The following is a 13,781-nucleotide window of genomic DNA, read 5'->3' as shown; positions in this document are numbered from 1 at the left end:
TACCTATTAGTAATATTCTTAAATATTAATGGATTCAGTATTTCAGTTAAAAGACAAAGAGTAGCTGAATGGATAAGAAAATATGACCCACACATATGCTGCCTAAAAGAGACCCGCCTCAGGAAAAAGGACCTACACAGACTAAAAGTGAAAAGTTAGAAAAAATATTACAAGCAAATGGGCAGGGAAATCAAGCTGGTATTGCAATACTTATATCAGACAAAATAAAATAGACTTCAAAACAAAGGCCATAAAAAGAAGTGTCAAGAAGGACACTTCATAATTCTCAAGGGAAGAATCCATCAAGAAGACAAAAACATTATGAACATATACATCCCCAAAAAGGAACACCCAAATATATAAAGAAAATCTTGAAGGACTTCAAGAAGACATAGACAGCAACACTCTTATACTACAGGGTTTTAACACCTCACTGTCAAAAATGGATAGATAAAATATCAACAAAGATATTGTGGCACTGAACAATGCCCTAGATCAAACAGACTTAACTGATATATATATATAAAACCTTTCATCCCAAAGATGCAAAGTACACATTCTTTTCAAATGCATATGGAACATTTTCAAAGATAGATCACATAATAAGACACAAAAGAAGCCTCAACAAATTCAAGAAAATTGAACTTGTGTCAAGCATTTTCTGACTACAGGGGACTGAAACTAGAAACCAACCTCAAGGAAGAAACTAAAAACACTCAAATTCATGGAGATTGAATAGCATGCTATTAAACAATTAATGGGTTAATAATGAAATCAAGGAAGAAGTCAAAATGTTTCTCGAAACAAAGGACAATGAACACACAACAGTCCAAAACTTATGGGACACAGCGAAGGCAGTCCTGAGAGGGAAGTTCATAGCAATACAGGGCCCTACTCAGAAAAGATAAAAACAGATTTAAAAAAAACTACAACAACAACCCAACATCTACAAGAACTGGAAGAACAACAAATCCCAGAGTAAGTAGAAGGAAGAAAATAACCAGGATCACAGCAGAATTAAACAACGCAGAGACTAAAAGAACAATTCAAAGGATCAATAAATCCAGAAGCTGGCTCTTTCAAAAGATAAACAAAATCAACAAGCCTTTAAACAGACTCATCAAGAAAAAAAGAAGACCCCCAAAATAAAATCAGAAATAAAAGAGATTATAACTGATACCACAGAGACACAAAGGACTGTAAGAAATTACTATGAAGAACTATATACCACGAAATTTGAAAACCTGGGTGAAATGGACAAATTTCTAGGAAAATATAACCTTCCAAAACTCAAAGAAGCAGCAGAAAGCCTAAGCAAATCTATAACAGCTGGTAAAATTAAAGCAGTAATCAAAAAACTCTCAGCATACAGAAACCCTGAACTGGACTGGACGGTTTCATAGGATAATTTTACAAAACATTTAAGGAAGAGCTAACCCCTATCCTTCTCAGACTATTCCAAGAAATCCAAGGAGAGGAAAGACTCCCAAATTCTTTTTATGAAGGCAGCATCATCCTAATCCCCAAAACCAGATAAAGATACAACAAAGAAAGAAAACTATAGGTCAATACCACTGATGACTACAGATGCTAAAATTCTCAACAAAATATTGGCAAACCTCACCCCACAATACATTTAAAAGATCATACACCAGGACCAAGTGAAATTAATCCCAGGGATGTAAGGATGGTACGATATCTGCTAATCAATAAACATAATATATCACATAAGCAAAGGAAAGACAAAAATCCCATGACCTTCTCAATCGATGCAGAAAAAGCTTCTGATAATGTACATCACCCATCTGTAATGAAAACACTCAGCAAACTGTGAGTAGGAGAATATGTCAACATAATACATCTATGAGAAACCTACAGCCAACATCATACTGAACAGACAAAAGCTAAAAGCTTTCCAACTGAGATCAGGAACAAGACACGGTTGTCTGCTTTTACCACTTCTATTCAACATAGTATTGGAAGTCCTAGCCATCGCAATCAGACAAGAAAAAGAAATAAAAGGCATCCAAATTGGAAAGGATGAAGTAAACTGTCACTGTTTGCAGATGACATGATAATGTACATAGAAAACCCTATAGATGCCACCAAAAACTACTTGACCTAATAAGTGAATTTGGCAAAACAGCAGGATTCAAAGTCAATACTCAGAAACCAGAAGCAGTTTTTTTACACCAACAATGAAATATCAGAAACAGAAATCAGGAAATAATCCCATTTGATAATTTGATATAGCAACAAGAAAAACAAAGTACCCTGGAATAAACCTAACCAAGGAGGTAAAAAGCCAGAAAACTCAGAAAACTATACAACAATGAAGAAAAATTAAGGAACACACAAATAAATGGAAGTCTACACCATGTTCATGGATTGGAAAAATTAACATAATCAAAATGTCCATATTACTCAAAGCAATTTACAGATTCAATGTAACCCCAATTAAAATACCAATGACATGTTCCACAGATATAGAACACTTCAAAAATTTGTATGGAAACATACATGACCCCGAATAGCCTCAGCAATTTTGAGAAAGAACAAAGTAGGAGGGATCACAATATTTGATATCAAACTATATTACAAGGCCACTCTAATCAAAATAGTCTGGTACTGACATAAGAATAGACACACAGATCAGTGAAACAGAACAGAGAGCCCAGAAATAAACACAAGTTTCTATTGACAATTAATATTTGACAAAGGAAGCAGAAGCATAAAATGTAGTAAAAATAGCCTCTTCAACAAATGGTATTGGGAGATCATGCAAAAAAATGAAACTCAACCACCAACTTACATCACACACAAAAATAAACTCAAGGTGGATAAAAGATTTAAATGTATGTAAATCACGACACCATAAAAGTCCTAGAGAACACAGGAGGAAAATCACAGATATTCCATACAGCAATATTTTTAATGATATGTACCCTAGAGCAAGGGTCATAAAGGAAAGAATAAACAAATGGGATTTCATCTAAATAAAAAGCTTCTCCATGACTAAAGAAAACATCAGCAAAATGCAAAGGAAACCAACCATATGGGAAAATATATTTGCAAATGATACCTTAAACAAGGGTTTAATCTCCAAAAAATATAAAAAACTCACACAACTCAATACTAGGAAGACAAACAACCTAATTAAAAAATGGGCAAAAGACCCCAACAGACACTTCTCTAAGGAGTGTCTAAGAAGGAGGTGTATAATAAATAGCTTAAAAATAAAACGTTCCACTAAAAAACAAGTTGCATCCTGGCTGGCATAGCTCAGTGGATTGGGGCCTGCAAACCAGAGGATCGAGGTTCGATTCCCACTCAGGGCACATGCCTGAGTTGCAGGCCAGTTCCCAGCAGGGGATGCACAAGAGGCAACCATACACTGATATTTCTCTCCCTCTCTCCTACCCTTCCCCTCTAAAGATTAAAAAAAAAAAAGTTGCCCACTACTTGATATTTTCCTCTAAATTCTCCAGGCAGATTTTGTTGACTGAGGCTGCTGTCATAGTTCTATCTTAGTTATCACCATTAAATGACTTTCCATTAGACTAGAGACAGTGGGTTCCTTAAGGCCAAGCACTGAGTCTTATTTATTCTGGTTTCATCAGAGCCTAACATGATATCTAGCATAAAGTCAACCCTTAAGAAATGTTTACTAAACTTAAATAAATATAAATTTTTTAAAAGACTGAGAACAGAGAATCTCATTTAACTGTGGTTTTAAAGAAACCATTTTTTCAGTATGTTATTTACTTATTGGTAATAAGCATAAATCAAAAAGGATTAAAATTATATTCCTAATAGTCCTACAAAACTACTTTAAAAGGACTGTCTAGCTCTAAACAACTTATGTGAAGAACTCCTTGCAAATTCAACAATGTATTTAATAGCTGCATGTTTCATGACAGTATTAGTTGACTGCCAAATCTAGTTTTCCAAATACTAGGGAATTTGCAATGAACATCAAAAATCTCATATGATTCTTAAAGAAAATTAAATTATTTTAAGTACATGTGCAGAAAAAATACGTAAGATTATACATCAAACAGTGGTCAATCTCTGGAGATGTGCTGTCCAATACAATATTAAATTAAAATAATTGAAACAATATGAAGTTTAAAAGTCAGTTCCTGGTCTGTACTAGCCACATTTCAAACGCCACTTAGCCAAACAAATGCCCCTTAGCCAAACATGATGAGCGGCTACCATACTGCCAATGCAGACCTAGTACCTTTCCCTCCTAGCAGATGGTTCTATGGGAATTGCTGCTCTAGAGGTCTCAGATCACAAGGGATTCTCATTTTCTGTTATGTATCTGTATTGCCCAAATATCACATAGCAGCCATGTATCTATTTTTATTGAGGCAAAATATAAATAATGTAAAACTTGCCATTTTAACCATTTTTAAGGTTGTAATTCAGTAGCATTATCACAATGTTTTGCAATCATTACCACTATTTCCAAAACTTTTTATCATCCCAAATAGAAACTCTTTTAACCATTAAGCAATAATTCCTCATTCTATTTATTTTCCGTCTCTGTGAATTTGCCTATTCCACATATTCATGTAAGTGGAATCATACAATAGTTCTCCTCTTGTGTCTGGCTTATTTTACTCAGTATGGTCTCAGGGTCATCTATGATGTAGCAAGTATTAAAACTTCATTCCTTTTGAGGGCTGAATAAGATTTCATTATACGTATATATCACATTATCTATTCATTCACTGATAAACAGTTGGTTTTTTCCACCTTTATGCTATTGTGAATAATGCTACAATGAATATTAGCATACAAACACCCGAGTCCCTATTTTCAGTTCTTCAGGGTAGATACCTAGCTGTGGGATTACTGGGTTATACCATAATTCTGTTTAACTTTTTGAAGACTAATCAAACTGTTTTCCACAGTGCCTGTATAATTTCACTTTGAGTAGACTTGGCACCCTTTGTCAAAAATCAACTGCCCATATATATGTGTGTCTATTTCTTGACTCTAATTTCTATTCCATTGGTATACATGTCTGTGCTTATGCCCTTTCCATACTGATTAGAGTATCATTGTAGTAAGTCTTAAAATCATGAAGCATGAGGCCCCTGATTTAGTTGTTTTTTTTCCAGAATATTTTGGAATTCAGGGCCACTTGAAATTCATTATGTCTCTGAGAATCAACTTTCCATTTCTGCAAAAAGGTCACTGATATTTTTATAGAAATTGCACTGAATCCATAGATCACTTCGGGTAGTATTGATAGCAATATTAAGTCTTCCTACCCAGGAGAATGCACGTCTTTCCATGTACTGCATGTACTGCAATGCACGTACTGTAATGATCAATTTTCTTATCTTGCACTCCTAAGATAAATCTTGGTCATGGTGTCTACTCCTATAATATGGTGCTGGATTAGGTTTGGTAGCATTTTCATGAGGATTTAACAGGCATGTATTTTTAAAACAAGTATAAAAAATATTACAAGCATAGCAAGAAGGTTATAGCTCGTATTATTCATTAAGAATTTTTTAACTGAGGGAAAGTGTTCATGTCTTTAAGACATTCTATTGAATGCTAAAAATTAAAATGAAGTGAGGGGCCAAATTGGCCTTTTTTATGTTAAGTATTACTGATCTTAGGCTTGCTACAATTTTAAAGATGCTGGTTCTTTAAGTATCATTTTTTACATGCCTGAAAATATATAATGAATCTCTAAAAAAAAAAGATCTACAGGATGAACACAGAATCAACAATAATCCTAAATCTCCTTCTAAAACAATAAATAAGAAAATATTTTACCCCTTCAGAGAAAACTTTTGCACAGTCCTTTGCTAATTTTCCAAAAAATAATACACTGACGGTGTTACTTTCCGAATCTGAATTTTCTTGTTCTAGAGAAAAAGAGACATACACACGGAAAAAGTTATCAGATACAGCAGTTTTATACACACAAGAAAACTGATAGCACCTGCATTCTAAAAACAATAGTTACTTCAAAATGTATTTATAAAAAATTAAAATGTTTATAATTCACTTTTAGCTTGCTATAATAATTTAATTTTAAAAACAATGAACAGAATACTACTGGGAATAAAAACCAAAATTACAACAAGTTTCAACTAATATACGCTTTATAAATTTCTATAAATATCACATTAACATCATTTAATGACCACATTCTTCCCCCCCATTTTTATAATTAAAAGAAACTGAACAAAGATTTAATTACTCAGTTTTATATGACATTATTACCTTGCAAATATTTCATTTTTACTGAACTTGTAGTAATTGACAATTACTGGTGTAATGTTTTTAATGTAGACAAGTGTGGCCATCTCTGCCAGCTCCCATATACCAAAGAGTAAGAGAGCTGTGTGTGTAAAGACCCAGCTACACGTAATTTTGAAAATGAAAATTACTCAGGCACAGAAATGAACAATTTACAAGTAACCTCCTTTGGATCATCTAGACTTTGGGGGAAAAAATCTCCATAATCTTCATTCTCCAGAATCTTCTACAACCCCTGCAGGTGGGCTGAATGTTAAGACTCAATTATATCACTGTATAAACAAAACTGTGCTTTTGTGTGCATTTATGTATATGTGTATATTTACATACAAAGTTACCCATTTGTAGATTATAGGCAAAAAGTTAAACAGAAATGGTCTTATTACCTTGTAGTCCAATCTTCAAAATAGGTGTTCTGTTTCCACCATAAGTTAAAGAAGAGACATGTGAAAGTTTTCCCTGAAATAAGAGAACAAGAATGATACAGAAGGACCAAAAGAGCTTCTCATAACACCAAGATGTAAGTAAAAACTGGAATAATTTTTTAAGGTAACTGCCTTTGATCTTTCAAAAAACTGAAGTACTATGCTCAAATTAGTACCTTTAATACATGAAAGTGATTTATCTAGAGAAAAATGAGAGGCCTGAAAATACTTCAGGTTCTTATTTAATTTCTTAAACAACCTTGTGTGTTAAATATTATCAATCCCTCATTTATATATAAACTAGCTCAACTTCAGCTTTATTTTAGCCTGTAAAACTGTTCTCTACTAAAAAAAAAATTAAGAGTTTGCTTCTACAATATTAAGTTAGAAAAAAATTTTAAGTACAAAATTATAATCTCATAAATAAGAGTAATGTAGACAAATCAATGGACTAAGGCACAAATACAGTTTAGTCTTTTTCTGCTTCTGTAACTAACCAACTCTGTCAGCCAAAAAAGTTATTTAATCAGAGTCTCAGAAAAAATATTTAATCTGGATAGTTTCTATAATTTCTTCTGGCTCTAAAATTTAATGATTCTATGAGCAAATATAATATAGGGCTCTTTGAAAACTTCCACACAGAAATAAATTTTAATGAAGTTTAAAAATAGATCTTATAATGTATATCTCTCAAACTAATATTTCAGACTTTGATACAGCCAACAACAAAAACAGCTATGTTCGTAATCAATTTTATTTAAAAAATGGAAATCAGGGATAAAATGACTGCCAGCTGTACATAATGACTCAGTCCAAAGTAAATGGTTCCACTAAGGAGGTAGGAAGCTGCAAAGAACAAGAAAAAGTTGGATGATGCCCAAATTCAGAATTTTTCTTGGCCCACCAGAGCTGAAGTCAGAAGGAAACCAAATAACTAAAAGCCTAAGGAAAGAGTAGTACCTCCAATGAGAGATGGGAGGCAAGTGATCTGAGGTCAACAACTAGCCAGAAACCCAAGCAAAGAGATCTCCAATGAGAGATAGGCAGTAAACACATGCTCACCTGAGGTAAATGGCAAATGCTGCCTGACATCTGGGAGAAAAATTCATGTAACATTTTAATGAGTCGCTAAAAGCCAAGTATAGGCCAGTAAAAAAAATGGAAACTCTGGGAGCTGCAAACACATGAGGATTCACATCGACTTATAAGCTCTTCTCCACAAACCTGTCAAGATCCAGGCTGGGAGCAGTACAAGAGTTGGGGGTGGGGTGGGGAGGTAGCAGTTAGTGCAGAGAAGGAAAGAATCCCTGCCTGGATCTTTCTTCCCTATTTTTCTTTCAGAATCGAGTTGCTATTTGCTGGCAGAAGGTCAACAGATGTATGAATATTAGAGCTTTGGTGAAAACCCACTGCAGCTGGAAGGGGAAAACAGAAGAGCACTAATACATAAAACTTTATTTCATCTGGAATAAAATACCTAGGAGAATGGAAAATAAACAGAAGCACACAAGATAAACAAATGAATATTGATCAGAAGGGCCATAGATGTAGCAGTATTTCTTTTCTTTTTACTCTGGAACTCACTGTACCAATAAGCCTCTCACCTCCCTCATTCTCTCCTTAGTCCCTAATTTAAATGTACAACAATGAAAATGAAAAATTCACTAAGTGTGCATAACAGAATATTGGATATTGCAGAAAAAAGTTCTATTGATCTGAAGGCAGATGGACAGAAAACAATCTAAAAATCTCTCTCCACCAAAAAAAGAAAACAATACTGAAGAAAAAGGAATAGCATTTTGGAGACCTGCCATGCATTAGCAAAGAACCTAACATACAAACATACATGTAACAGACACCAAGGAGAAGAGTGATAATGTGGGAGGGGAAAATTCCATGGAACATCAGTAAATACTTTCCCTAAGTTGGATGAAAACATTGATTTACGGATCCAAGTAGCTCAATTACCAAAAAGCAGAAGAAACTAAAAGAAAAACCAACCTAGGCATGTGGTAGCCTATCTGCTAAAAACAAAACATAACTTTTCTGAGTTATGAAAATTCTTACCTGAATATATTTCTTGCTATAATCACAACCAAGCTGAAGAGATCTGAAGTCTACTTTGTGCAGTTTTTTTAGAGGCTCAATTTCAGGCACCCCATTGACTTCTTTTATTAATTCAAGTGGCATATCAGATCTGCTTTCCAGTGCTGTGCAAATTCAATCATGGAAGTTGATATCTTGCTGCTGAAAACACACCTTGTTTTATACAAAATGTAGTCAATAATTTCCTTTTGACTTAGTTTTTTTTTACTTTTCCCTTAAGTTAGTTATCACTGTTGGGTGCGAGGGCAGGAAAATGGATTTTGCTATAATTTTATTAAAATGATCAATATACGCATTATCCTGCAGCACTGAAATCTAATCCTCTTCTATTTAGTTTTGTATTTTTAAAAAGTACCCCTGAAAGTCAGTTTTAGGGTCTGTGAAAATAGCTAAGAATAGGCTTACCACTGAGCTTTAAAATGTTCAAGCTACTGGGAAAAGGAAGACGGGTCTAAGAGTTTTGGTTTCGTTTTTTCAATCCTTTTGAAAATTCTAATATCGTGTACGCAAACTGTCCACCAAAAGCAAATTACTACAAAATGTATGTTGCCTCTTCCCTTCAGCCTCTATACACTGGAAAAAAAACGACTACTAACCTGACGTTAATTTGCGCACTGTAGGTTCAATCTTCCTTCTCAAAACTCTTGACTAGGACATCCACGAGTGTCAATACTTAATTTCAATATGTGCGCACTAATCCGTTAGGATTAGGGGGTTTAGAGAGATCCGTTAGGGCGGGGGCTTAGATTAACTCAACTAAGCAGCTCCCAAAACGCTAAGCAAAAAGCTGAACACGGCTGGCTCACGATAGGGACACTCATTAACTACATGAAATATTGTTCTAAACTAAGTCAGCCTCGTTGTAACAGTTCAGGCCCAGCCCACCTTGTACCGGGGAACAAACCCCAAACCTCTTATGAAATTTACTCACCGCGCTCTCCGGCAAAACTAAATATTCAGATGGGCGCGCCTGTGACGTCACGCGCGCGCTGGTGGCGCGGTTCCACGCATGCGCACACCGCCGCTAGCGCTGAAGAGCGATTTCTTCCCTGACCTGCAGAAGATGTAGCGGGGATGGCTTTCTATGTCTAATGCCTTGTGATTTTAAAGGAATAAAAAAATAATAAAATGTGCGTTGCCAAGGAGGTGGTGGATAATGGTACAGTGTCCACCCCGAATTCTCTTCCCTCCCCTTAACCCCGCCTTCTATCAGTTTCCTTGCGGTTAGGGCCGGAGCACCAGCAGGGGAAGGCGGGAGCTGATTTCTAAATCCTGTGTACCCTAGTTGACTTTGATCTCCCAGTCTGGGCCCCGCGCAGTAATTAACCAATGAATGCATGAATAAGTAGAATAACAACTTGATGTTTCTCTCCTCCATTCATCTCTCAAAATAATTAATAAATTCTGTGACCAACTGAGACTATTCCAAAACCAGGGAGGGATTTGAGATTTTGTTTTGGTAGACTGGAAGTTCTGGTGAGCAGAGCATTTCTAACCTCCATTTCTACCTCCACTCCCCCAGCAATGACCCAGATACACATTCTATAAAGAAATAGTTCCAGGAGTGAGTGGTCTCTTTTTGGACAGTTTTGATTAACATCTTAACTGGTTTATAGGAATATGATCTATGGTATAACTAATGAGATATTGTTCACTGCAAACAAAAAGTAACCCAGGTATTCCTTCAGCAAAAAGGACTTATTGAGGGGTGGGGGAGGAAGGATTAAAACTCAGTACCTGCATCCATGACAGGCCACTTGCAAGAAGAGAGCCAGATAATAAGCTCTTTGATATAGGGGAAAAGGAAGTTGGAGGTGGGAAGGGGCGCAACACCATAAAGTTCAGTTAAAACCATAGTTTTTTTTTTGTGTGTGTGTGTGTGGGGAATTCTGTGTCATTCCCTACTGACACAGGATGTGAGAGGCCCTCTAACCCTTCACATTCCTGTCTTGGTTAAGCTCTCTGTCATAAATTTGAACAAGGTACTGTTAAATGTGAACCCCCCGCTAATGTACAATTCATGATTCTGATCATTCTATTTCAGTGAAATCGAGACAGGCTAGGAAGCCAAGACAAGCAGAATGGGGAAATGGACAAATAGCTAGGCAGTTTGTGGCCATCTAGTAAATCGCCGAATCCTATCTTCTGTAACCAAGAACACTTAAGAGTAAATTTTACAGTTCTCCCCTACCAGAGGGTAAATAGCTTAAGTCACCCTACTCAGGGAGACAACAGAAATCCAATTAGTGCCATTTTGGCAACCGTGCCCACAAGGACAGATGAAGTTAAGGAAATAAATCCCATTTTAGCATATCAGCATAAAACTGATAAATATTTCATTAAGATCCTCCCCAAGACCTCCCCTAAACCTCTATACTTTAAAAACCCTCAAAAAGAAGGACCCAGGTTATGCTCTCCCTCCTAGGAGTATGCCCACAAGTTTTACTTTCCCTTCTACTTCTCCCACAGGTGTGCAACTCTTAAACCCTAAGGGGCCCCATGAAACTTGCAACGAGGGAGCACTGGGCAGTGGCAGCTCATCCAGAGCTGACCCCTGAACCTGTCCCCAAAGCCCGCTTTTTCTCTGACTTCCCAGTGAGCTAACGCAGCACCACCAAGGCTCATTCCTTTCCTATAACATTACCAGAGAGCCAAGTCAGCGCCTCTTAGGTTCTCCTGCGGCTGCTTCCGTGGCTCTCCCGTTGCTGCTTCTGTCTCTGAGTCCTTCCTTGTTTCACAGTCCTGGACTTGAGTAAATGTACTCTCAAAAATCACCTGGACTCATGTTATGAGATCTTTTTTGCATGAAGTCAAGAACTCACACACTACTGGCTAGCTCTAGGCAGACCCAGTCAGGGCTAGGTCCCATTTCTGGTGATAAAACCACCTAGTGCAAAACAATAATAAGGCATTACAGAGCCCTGACCAGTGCGGCTCAGTTGGCTGATCATCTCTCAAAGCAAAAAAGATCACCAGTTTGATTGTGGTCAAGGTGCATGCCTAGGTTGCAGGTTTGGTGCTGGTGGTGGTGGGGATGCTTATGAGAGGCAACTGATGGATGTTTCTCACATTGATGTTTCTCTCACTGTCTCCCTGCCCTTGCCTCTGAAATAAATAAATAAATATTTAAAAAATAATTACATAAATATTTTCAAGGTTAACGTGAACTAAAATAGCTGCTGTAGACAACGTTGGCAGGAGGAAACGGCTAACTATTTTTACAGTAACTTTTCTCAGCAGAAAGCATGCAATGTTAGCTTATCTTCTCCTCCAACCCTGTAATCACATGTCCTGTATAAACCAGCAGTGATGAGATTTCTTTTTTTAGAAAGACTATGGTAAGTAAGACCTAGATACTCCTCTTCCTAGCCTGGCCTCACTCAGCTCAGAAATAACTGTTCTTCCACCTTGGATCTTAATGCTTTCACTCCACTATCAATTATATCTTCTCTGAACATATTTTTGACTGTTACTTCTTATTTTTTGCCATCAGCATTTAAACACATTTTTCCACAGTTTAAGCTTATTAAAGGCAGAGAGAAGTTGTTTGCCATTATTTGCATAGAGCTTCCACTGTGCCTGGTACAGTGCAGGGGTTAAATATTTGTTGAATGAGAAAGTGCTAAGGAAAAAATGTTTCTCTTTCTTCATCTGTGGCTTAACCTCTCCATCTCATGACACCTGCAGTTCACCATGTTGAAAATGCCTGAGAAGATCACTGAAGGTCTCTGTGGTGAAGCCAAGAACAAACTTTTTAGCCTCTCTCACTCATCTTGTTAAAAGTGTTTTCATTTTGTTACACATGTTTAGTTTTCCTCTTATCCTCTATCAACTTCACCTTTTCAAGTTTATTCTTTTCCTCTATTTAGTCTATAAATCTTTGTCTTCTAGTGTAATGAAGTCTCTAACAGAAGTGTCAATATTGTCTGTAACTGCTTTTATTGTGATTATTTTCATTTCTCTAGGACCAAGATGCTTTTTACACATTCAAGTAAATTCCAATCTTGTTTCTTCTTCACAATCTCCTAATTAGTGGCAGAGCTGGGGAAGCACACGGCACAAGAGCGTATACTGCTGTCCCTCACATTAGCAATTACTTTCTCCTACAAATTAAGAAAATGGAACATGAATATGCAGTACAATTTAAGATAATAGGAGAGAGGAGAAAAAGAGATTGAACCAACTAGATAAGGCATTGAAGTCATATATTCCAAAACAATCCATTACTATTTTTCTGTTTATTGAAGCAGCATAAAAGCTATTTCAAGACTAATAATTAATGTAATAACTATGACAAATTCTCATTTTAAAGGTGCAAAGAATAGAATTTTGATATTAAATCTACAATGTAAAAGTGTTCAATTTTAAGAAGTGCTGAATGAGATTCTCACTGGTAAATAATGAGCATTAGAAATGCAAAACTAGCTTTCTTCAAATCAAATGCAGTGACAAACCCTATCAGAGAGAAATCCCAAGGGACAAACCACCACTAGGGGGAAAGTGAATGAATGGAAAGAGAAAATAAAAGTCTAAAAGCCAAGTTAGCATACAGGGAATTTAAATGTGTGAAGAAAGACATGGACTAAGCAAGATGGACCATGATTTCCTTTTGAAGAGGAATGGGTCATTCTCCCGATTTGGACCATGCTGTTGGTAGTGCAAATTAAATTCTTCCATAGAATCATGAAAAAAGCATTTCAAGGACCCACACATGGGAGACTGTTGCTTGGCATGGTTTATTTGTGTGGAGACAGAAGTTGCCCTATGGGTTTCCAATGAATGTCCCATTTCCCTGTGTACCACCACAGAAAAATTCCAACCGTGTCCTCAGCAAGACCAAGACAAAAGCCAGTGTCCAGAGTTTCTGCTTCATGTGAAAGTTTAGTCCTTTGGAGCCCACCGGTGGCTGCTCAGCAGTCTCAGTCCCCGTTCAGGTAGTTGAACTTGTTCCCATTCCTG

The 13,781-nt window shown here is 36.5% G+C and overlaps 1 protein-coding gene across 8 annotated transcripts in view; it reads right to left on the bottom strand.

Annotated features, from left to right (window-relative positions):
- The window catches only part of POT1 (protection of telomeres 1), a 107,956-nt gene extending 98,152 nt beyond the window's left edge, over nt 1-9,804 (bottom strand). For 3 of the 8 annotated variants that reach the window (XR_008390067.1, XM_053657093.1, XM_053657090.1), the window contains exons 1-4: nt 9,419-9,688; nt 8,784-8,963; nt 6,678-6,750; nt 5,803-5,894 (exon numbers count right to left, since the gene is read on the bottom strand). Coding sequence is in view for 7 of the 8 variants with exons in the window: in XM_053657093.1 (XP_053513068.1) it covers nt 5,803-5,894; nt 6,678-6,750; nt 8,784-8,906 (288 nt within the window). In the remaining variant the exon portion in view is untranslated. Of the gene's footprint in view, nt 1-5,802; nt 5,895-6,677; nt 6,751-8,783; nt 8,964-9,418; nt 9,692-9,753 lie in introns of those variants that run through there. The other 5 variants (XM_053657091.1, XM_053657094.1, XM_053657096.1 and 2 more) reach the window with 5 other exon arrangements.
- Nucleotides 9,805-13,781: the final 3,977 nt, after the last annotated feature.

The sequence above is a fragment of the Artibeus jamaicensis genome, unplaced genomic scaffold (genome assembly GCF_021234435.1).
Source record: "Artibeus jamaicensis isolate MK-2021 breed Jamaican fruit bat unplaced genomic scaffold, CSHL_Jam_final scaffold_3307, whole genome shotgun sequence".
In the NCBI taxonomy this organism is placed as follows: domain Eukaryota; kingdom Metazoa; phylum Chordata; class Mammalia; order Chiroptera; family Phyllostomidae; genus Artibeus; species Artibeus jamaicensis.
The sequence above is the reverse complement of the archived record's forward strand: the minus strand, read 5'-3'. Positions and strand labels throughout refer to the sequence as shown.